The 9,766-nt window shown below is 37.4% G+C and overlaps 1 protein-coding gene across 1 annotated transcript; it reads right to left on the reverse strand.

Moving 5' to 3' along the window:
* Positions 1 to 7,635: 7,635 nt before the first annotated feature.
* On the reverse strand, positions 7,636 to 9,549 carry LOC139869192 (uncharacterized protein At2g39795, mitochondrial-like). Its single transcript, XM_071857514.1, has 3 exons — positions 9,250 to 9,549; positions 8,069 to 8,418; positions 7,636 to 7,992 (listed from the first exon to the last, which is right to left on the reverse strand). Exons 1-3 carry the CDS (start codon positions 9,547 to 9,549, stop codon positions 7,833 to 7,835), a joined length of 810 nt encoding a protein of 269 aa, XP_071713615.1. The 3' UTR covers positions 7,636 to 7,832.
* Positions 9,550 to 9,766: the final 217 nt, after the last annotated feature.

Raw genomic sequence — 9,766 nt, forward strand, 5'->3', positions numbered from 1 at the left:
TAGTTTTTAAAAATATAGCGTTAAACTTGGCTAGTTCCCTGTGGACGAACCAGACTTACTAAAAACTACACTACTGTACGATTAGGTATACTGCCTATAAGTGTTGTAGCAAGGTTTAGGTATATCCACTCTATAAATAAATAAATAATCTGTGTAAAATTGTATCGTATTTAATAATATTTCGCAATAAAAATATAACTATTTCTTATGCACCTCTGCGCACATCAGATGTCGATAATTCAAATCTCGTTGATCAAAAAGGTGTTTTAAGCTCTTGTGATCCGAATATATCGTACACTTGACACCGTACAAATAATGGCGCCAAATTTTCAACGCATGAACAACCGCCGCTAACTCAAGGTCATGAGTCAGATATCTCGTTTCGTGTTCCTTTAATTGTCGAGAGGCATACGCGATGACTTTACCTCATTGCATTAGAACACAACCGATCCCATTTAAAGAAGCATCACAATAAACCGTCATGTCTTCTACACCTTCCGGCAACACTAAAACCAGAGCTTGACATAACTTCTCTTTTAACAATTGGAAAGAAATTTCTTGCTCGTTTTCCCAATTAAATCTCGCATTCTTTCTCGTTAACTTTGTCAATGGAGAAGCGATTTTAGAAAAGTCTTGGATAAACCGACAATAATAACCGGCCAATCCGAGAAAACTCTGGATTTTCGTAGGCGTAGTCGGTCGTCCCCAACTCCTTACCGTCTCAATCTTCCCCGGATCTACTTGAATACCATCCTTGTTCAAAATATGGCCAAGGAATTGAACTTCCCTTAGCCAAAATTCACATTTGGAGAATTTTGCATACAACTTCTCCTTCCGCAACGTCTTCAACACACCACGCAAATGATGTTCATGTTCCTTCATACTCTTCGAATAGACAAGTATGTCGTCAATGAACACAATAACCGACTTGTCAACATAGGTTGGCACACTCGGTTCATAAGGTCCATGAACGCCACCGGTGCATTTGTAAGACCGAAAGGCATAACTACAAACTCAAAATGCCCATAACGCGTTCGAAAGGCCGTTTTCTCAATATCTTACTCACGGACCCGCATTTGGTGATAGCCGAACCGTAAGTCAATTTTAGAAAAATAAGTTGCGCCTTGGAGTTGATCAAACAAATCATCAATCCGAGGCAATGGATAGCGATTCTTTATCGTCACTTTATTCAACTGCCGATAATCGATGCACATCCGCATACTACCATCTTTCTTCTTCACGAATAAAACCGGAGCGCCCCATGGCGAAGCACTCGGTCGAATAAAACCCTTTTCTAGCAACTCTTGGGTTTGATTTAACAACTCTCGCATCTCCGTCGGTGCTAAACGATAAGGAGTTTTAGCAATGGGAGTAGCCCCCGGAACCAACTCAATGCGAAATTCAACTTGTCTTTCCACCGGAACACCCGGTAATTCATTCGGAAAAACGTCTTCGAATTCATTAACTACCGGAATTTCACAAATGGATGGTGGATCTTCACGAGTATCAACTACATGAGCAAGAAAAGTCATGCCACCACTAACAAGAAAACGACGTGCCCGTGCATAAGTGCATAATGGCACAAGTCTTCTCCGTCTCTTGCCATTAATAATTAACTCTCCCCCACCTTGGGGTCTTCACACGAATAAATTTTTCATGGCATGCAATATCGGCCCTATAACGATCGATCTAATCCATACCAACGACAATATCGAATTCACCCAAAGTCATCGGGATAAGATCAATTGTAAACGTTTCGGAACCAATCACAATTTCACAATCATTACAAACATCAACCCCTAGCACCGTCTTACCATCCGCTATTTCAACTTCTACCGGATGACTTAACTTAGCTAGCGGTTTATCAAGCTTAGAAACAATCTCGGAGATACAAATGATAAATTAGCACCGCTATTAAATAGGATCCTTGCAGGATTAGAGTTAACCATAAAAGTACCTGAGACAACTTCGTTGGATTGTTTGGCTTCATCATTGGTCATCAAGTAGTTACGACCCCTAGCTGTACCCGCCGCTTTCTCTAACCTCTTCACTTGATCACCATACAAGTCGGGACACTCCGTCTTTCGGTGCCCCTCTTTTTGACAATTGAAACACATGATTTTGTTTGTAGGCGGTTTTGGGCATTCACGAGAGATGTGACCCTTTTGCCCACAATTATAACAAGTAGGGAGAAAACTTCCGGAACCACCCTTCTTCACGCTATTAACGCTTTCGGAACCCTTCTTGTTTTTCTTGTTGGAAAAGTTCGAATGACTCGAACCTTCAAATTTTCTCTTTGAGAAAGAGAAGTCGCTTCTTCTTGGAACCTCCAGCTCGAAACCCCGAGCCAATTCGAATAACTCGTCAAAAGACTTAGCCATTCCCCGACTAATCTTACCCTTCAACTCATCACTTAATGTACGATAAAAATCTAGCATCAACTTGTGATCATCACCAACATACTCCGGACAAAAACGAGTCTTTGCCAAGAAGGTAGACTTGAGAGTAACCAAGTCCAATGAACCTTGTCACAAATTGTGTAACTCGTCCCGGATTCTATCAAGGTTGGAAGGAGTTCGGTATTCTTTGAAAAATTCCTTTTTAAACTCTTCCCACGTCAAGCTCATGGATTGCTCTTCCCCATATAATCGGATTTTATCGTCCCATCACAACTTGGCCTCTTCATGCAACATACTAGAACCGTACCTCGTTTTCTTCTCGGGAGGACATTCCGCGGTACGGAAAGCCCCCTCGATGTCGGAGATCCAACATGTGCTTTTCAACGGATCCCTTACTCCATTAAACATAGGAGGTTGAGCATCCTTAAAATTTTTGTAATGGAAGTCTCGCCTTCCATGCCCACCACTACCATCACCCCCTTCGCCCCGAGGATGAATGTTTCTAGCTTCTAATGCCTCTTCAATTGCGGCATTCATTTGCTCATTGATTAACTTGGTTACTTGCCCATCAACCGATTCTTGAAAAACCTTTCGGACATCCTCAAGGAATTCCGTTCTTTGCTTTTTAATGATGGCCTCAACCTTGGCCGTAAACTCGAGGTCCTCGCTCGTACCTCCTTCATGGTTCTCGGGTCCGTTTCTCGTCTTGATACTATAAAACGGAAATAGATTAAACAATGAAACGAAAGGATACAACATAATATTCATGCACACCTCTCCGCCCCATCTTGCTCAACAATCATCGTACATCGCTTGTTTGACACGATTAGAACCCGTAACAATGGTAGCTAATCATTGTTACGCGAGCACGTTGCATTAACTCGTTAGTACAATGTCTATCTCGCTTGATGATTGCAAAACTCAACACAAAACAATTAGTGCATAGTTAGTTCACCTAAACCTAGGCACTAACCAATTCCCAGTCCGACCCATCTCCTACAAGTCCCGCATAATGCGCATACACAATAAAGTCTAAGTCTAGGCACCTATCTCAAGTCGCCTAAATCCCTTAGACCATGCTCTGATACCACTTGTAACGACCCAAACTCGTTATACCAAAATACGACCCCAAAAGAAAAAATTTCTGTTTCAACACATCTGGACGGCGTCCAGTTATCTGGACGGCTTCCCGCAAAGAAGACTTGGACGGTGTCCAGAAAATCTGGACGGCGTCCAAATGAACTGCCAGATTCTGATCAAGGGTCCAAATTACATGAGCGGAAAACCCGCTTCCCGACACTATTAAACGAAATGCTTTTCACAACATGTTAACATAATTAAAACTAAGGAGTTTCTACAATAAATCCAAGTTTTACAACATCAGGCCCACATCGGCTATTTTACGAATTTCGTTAAAAAATACAAGTTTCGACCATTCAAGTTTAATTTCTAAACGACACTAGAGCATGGTGTTTGGGGTTAAACTACCCAATCTTGGCCGAACTTCCAAAAAGCTAATCCCCCGAGATTCACTAATCCAATCGAATATATTTTTCCTTATTCACGCTGGAGCCTAAAAAAGTAAACAACGAGAGGGTAACCAAAACGCTTAGTGAATGCAATAATTATACACATACATATATAACCTACTTACTTGCAATCACTACACAATTACCTCATACACGCTAGCATTTAAGTTAGCATACCATCGCAAAGTATAACGCTAAAATCTCTGGTAACACAAGCTAGCACATCAATAGCATATAACACGAACAAATATATTATGCTATAACGCTACACATAATCACGGTAACCAAAACACAAAGGGAACGATTCTCGCGAATGAACCGTTAGCCACGCAGGCGCCACTAGTATGCATCACTAGTCCCTTGGGTGGTATCGATGCCCGAACTTAAAACCCACCCGTCACGTGAAATGTGGTATTGAACGCCCGAACTTTAAACCCACACTTCACGCCCACGCCCACGCACATATATGATATGGTATCGAACGCCCGAACTTTAACCCATATCACATGCCACACATGATGATGAGGTATCGAACGCCCGGACTTTAAACCCTCATCCCATTCCAACATGATGTTGTATCGCATACCCGAACTTAAAACCTACATCGCATTTCGCACAAGTAAATACATTACATACACACATGTATAATTATTCCACTCACCTTATCGTCTTTTGGTGAATGACTATTCGAGCTCGTAACCTTCAACGTAACGCACCTATTACATTATGCACAATATTAATAATACATTCAAGTTGGTGAACCAACTCACTCACCACTGAAGTGTCATTTTGACCCATCTCCAGGTTAACGCACTCTTTCGGGTCACTTTCATACGCAAATACACCCATTTACTTTAAACACTAAGTGTGCTAGTGATTTACTAACATTTAAGACCTAATATACACAATTTAGCATTTCAAAACCCTAGGTTAGTCGCCTTTGAGTCCTCATGACCCAAACTTACCTAAAAACCCCTAAAACACTAACAATTGGGTTTTATGTTCATTACTAACCCAAACCCTAACCCTTAAACAATTAAAACAAGGAAATCAAGGTTAAGACTTACCACTTCAATCAAAATGTAGCTAGAAACTAGATGAACAACTTTAGAACTCACACTAAGCCCCTGTTCGACCTTCTTCTTCCTTGATTTGAGCTCTCTCACTCTAGATCTTTCTCTCTCTCTAGAATTAAGTGGAAAGGGATAAGGTTGGTGAAGGTGGTGTAAATGAGGCTCCCCCAACTGATCTAGTGCCTTAAATTCGTCCACAAAGTGAAAATACCAAAATACCCCTTTGTAATATCTAAAAACAAAACAGCTGGCTCGCCAGTTCATCTGGACGGCGTCCAGAATACTGGACGGCGTCCAGTCCTTCAATAAAGGACGGCGTCCCACAATTTTGGACGGCGTCCCAACCTTCTGCGAAAACAGGATCTTACAACCTTACAGTTGAAATAATTTCTTGATCATCAAGCATCTACTTTTATTTTGATATTCACCTAAAATGATCCAGAATACTTGTCAAACAATTATGTTATATTATTTGTACATTTAAAAGGTTAATACAAAAATTTGATATCATTCGTAGTCTTCATTCAGAATGACTATCGAACAAGATATTGTCATTTCAAAACATTTGATTCATTCAAATATTGGATCATTCAGTGCTTAATCAATATCGTTTATCATTCTCGCTTGACGCCTAAAGCGCACTATTCTCCGCTTCAACAAATGAGTGTTTTGATTGGTTCCATTTAGGGCATTTAGCTAATATTGATCTTTCCTTCGAGCTAGCGAGAATAAATCCACTTCTTTTGTTAGTGCAGAAAAACAATTCGAAATAGTTCGAATTTTTAGAGCATGTTTGAGTCAAATAGTTTATCAAATGTACCCTAACTTTAAATATTGACATGTTCAAGCTCTTTTCACCAAATAAACCACAAAAAATTGTTGCACTCCGGGGGTAACATGCACATCATGCATTTTAGATGTGTACATTCTTATCAACTTTGATTATTAGAGGCTACCCTTAATTGCCTTCATACAACATCTTGTTCATTAGTTAAACAATACCATTTCAAAGTGCCTACAATGCAAAGACCAGTTGTTCCACCTCAAGCTAATTATGATCAATCATATATCCAACAATTTACACATCTACATCCTCTCCTAAAATTCTTAATAGCGCACGAGTTCATTTCAAAAGGTTACAACACAAACGGCTATATGGTATGAGTTACCGACGTTCATGGTGATATTTTGACCTACATGAAGAATGTGCCATCTCACCCAATTATTTATCCTCAATCACACAATCACCCTCAACACCATGTCATGCTTGTAAACCACCCTGAAAACATATGTACTTGCGACGTTTGTGGTGTAGTTACACTTCTCGTGGGTGTAATTTTGATGTCCCCCCTCTTTGTAACCGGATCGGGTATACTTTGAAGAATGAGCAGCTTGTCGTGGTTGATGAGGAACCACGCCATGGCCACCAGATTTAGTGCAAAAGGTGGTTTAAGAAATGCTTGAATGTTGGGAAATTTGTTGCTAATGTGTTTTTAACATGCCTTAGTGTTGGAGGTGTGTACCGACTTTCTTATCTACTTATTAATTTGCTTTCCTGATGACTATACCATATACGTCTTATGGTGCAATAAGCTTTTCAAGTATCTCATAACATGAACATATTGTTTTTATTAGTAAATCGGTATTTATTTGAGTACTGAAAATCTACATCTTATCCCCATCTAGTACAAATTGTCTGAAGTACGTAAAATTTTGATTCAAGCCAAACATATGGTGGACCGAGAGATCATAAGCATCGGGTACCATTGAGCTACAAACTAATTAGAAGTAAGTAAAACTTGAACCACGACTTTATGACACCACTAGACCATAACTGATTTATCTTTATAACTAATGAATTTAAATTTTGAATTGAAATTAATTAATAAAATTAAAGGTGCACTGTTTCTATTCAAATAATTAATCAGGCCTAAATGATCAATCAATGGTTGTTGGTTGATCAACAACGAACGTAATCTATGAATTATGTTAATGAATTGTTTATGTTAATCGTAAAATGTTGATTGCATTTTGACATGCAGCAAATTTATAGATTACCATGCATTCAGCGACATCTCTCTTCAAATGCATCCTGAGCAGGATCTTTCAACTTTTCATTCATTTCTTGATCCCCGGGGAACCTTCTTCATTCTCTTTTTGCTTAATATCTAAATCTAAATAAGATAAATGAAACCGGAATGAAAGTTTCAAATGGAGTTCTCTCTATTAAAGAAGTAGATATAAAGTACGAACGGAGACCTTTCAATAGAGCGGAGGCGAACTGATCAACGAGAAAGAGGCCCTACTCACTACAAAGGTTTTGCAAGGCGTTGAGATCGAATGTCGGCTTTCTCTATCAATGTGAGTAGCCCTACTTTCCCCCTTCCGGCCATCATTATTCTGTCTCTGAGAGGTAGACCTTATCTTAAAATAATATATATAATTGTAGCTTACCGAGTCAAGATGAAAATTAAATACGAAAATGAGTCGCACTATAAAATATATATTGTTAAATAGCATGTTTGTTGAAATCCTTACAAAATAAGTAGACTAACTATTGATTGAACAAGTCAACCTTTTTTATTTTATGAATCAGTTGGTGACAGGAAGAATACTTTGCTTTACAAGGAGTAATGAAAAACTCGGAAGATATTTATGATTTCAGAATAGTGCTTACACAAGACTTTAACTCATTAAACACTCAATAACTTTATATTTATTGCTAAGTTTCAAATAGCTGTGCAAAACCAGAAAGAATTCAATCATTGTTCATCCATAAATAAAGGCATTTTAAACAAAAAAAAAAAGCTTTAAAAAACCAAGCCAGCTTTTTATTCCTCAACAAACTTCTTAAGATTCTTAAGCCAGTTTGTGTGCCCTCCTTGCTCTTTTTTCAAGACGTATTGATGCAGAAAGTTGGTTGCACTGGGTTTAACACCCCTCATCTCCAAGTACTTGTAGAATGCCTTTTGAAGATTCTCATCCAAATCACTGCAAAAGATATAATTAGATTCAAAATTATACACAAACACTAACCTTAATTTTACATGTAAAAAGCATTACTCACTCGAATTTAGGTTCTTCATAAGGAAACTGGTCACTAGCCAAATCATTGTTTTCTTCGATGGACAAGCTATTAATAACAATCTTATCAGCATAAGCAGTGATATCAAATTTCAAGCAAGATCCACCAGATTTAAAAACTTTTACATCCATAGGGATCTTTGATTGATTGTCCTTTTCAGTATCATCATCACTATTGTCATCCTCATCATTATTTTTCTGACTTCTAACAATGTTATACTGTTCAACTACAACACTGATAATTTCACCTTGGTGTTTTCTTCTCAAAGATACTGTTGAATACCGAGGGTTCTGAATAATCTTAAAAGGGAAGGCCTCTGGGATATCTTCACCCTCCAACTGCAAAACATACACAATATCTTTCGATCACCATATATATAGTAACAGTTCATAAAAAGAGAACCAATCAATGATCAATGTAAGTAACAGTAACTCAAACGATAGAAATTCATATCAATATCAATCAAAATAATAGAACCAATCATATTAATAGAAGTGTACACAATTAAGTACGTAAAAGAGATCTTTAAATAAACTGAACAAAAATATCAATACAAAATTATTGAATATTAATTATTACTAGTAATTATATAATATTATTTCTATATATACTAACAGAGAAAACACTGTTTCACTATTCAGTATTCATCAATAGTAATCAGGCGTATTTTCGTCATATCACCTTTTTTTTTCCAACGACAAAATAAACAACTTTCATAAAAGAACCAACCCTTCAATGTTACCAAAAGATGTCGAAAAAATTTATTTTTTATAATAAAAATCAACTAACTTTTTTTTTCTTCTCTCTTTTCTTCCTCAACGATAAAAGAGTCCACTTTCATAAAATGAACAATTTTCAATGCTACCAAAAGATGTCGAAAAACATTATTTTTTACAAAATAGATCAACTAACTTTATAAAAAAAAACGAACGCTAAAAGAAGCAACTTTCATAAAAGGAACAACCCTTCAATGTTAAATGTCAAAAAAAATTCTTTTTTACAAAATAGATCAAAGACTTTTTTTTTAACTCGCAATCAAAACGGAGCCCCCGGCGCGAAGCGAGGGCTCCACAACTAGTTATTTTATTATTATATATATATATATATATATATATATATATATATATATATATATAATAAAATACTGTAAATAAATAATGAACCTCCTCGTAGATCTGTTCTGAGCAATTGATCTCTGAATCAATAATTTTGATAAGAGATGCATCAGAATTCGGACGTTTCAAAGACGCATCAGAACTGGATCGTTTCAAAGCAGATAAAACCGAATAACAATAACGAGAAAACGATGGAACCAAACATAAATTGCCGGAATTAAATTTTGTAGTGCGATTCACGGCGGTGAATAAAGCGCCACCGCAGTGGTGACTGAAGCTTCTTTGACCGCCTACTAATCGGGCCGCAAGAGGCGTAACTGATGAAGTTGATCGACGAACTAGAGCCATTTTCGTTGTAGGGTTTGTAGGGTTTTGGAATTTAAGGGTTTATATAATTTGAAAAACGTATTCAAATAAATTTGGATTGGAATTAAATTCACTTAATTCTGCAAATCCGTAATTTAGTTAGTTCTGTTTTAAACTTTTTAATAAAATAAAGTCGATATTTATTCCTAAAATAACTACTACCACGTATTAATTTGGTTTCTCATTTAAAATTTCATAA

Source organism: Rutidosis leptorrhynchoides, chromosome 9, assembly GCF_046630445.1.
Source record: "Rutidosis leptorrhynchoides isolate AG116_Rl617_1_P2 chromosome 9, CSIRO_AGI_Rlap_v1, whole genome shotgun sequence".
Taxonomy (NCBI): Eukaryota; Viridiplantae; Streptophyta; class Magnoliopsida; order Asterales; family Asteraceae; genus Rutidosis; species Rutidosis leptorrhynchoides.

Coding starts and splice junctions, on each gene's coding strand:
- LOC139869192 (XM_071857514.1), bottom strand. CDS start 9,549: ATGGCTCTAGTTCGTCGATCAACTTCATCAGTTACGCCTCTTGCGGCC. Junction 8,419..9,249: donor CAGAACAGATCTACGAGGAG/GTTCATTATTTA, acceptor TTGCAGTTGGAG/GGTGAAGATATCCCAGAGGC. Junction 7,993..8,068: donor TATGAAGAACCTAAATTCGA/GTGAGTAATGCT, acceptor TATCTTTTGCAG/TGATTTGGATGAGAATCTTC.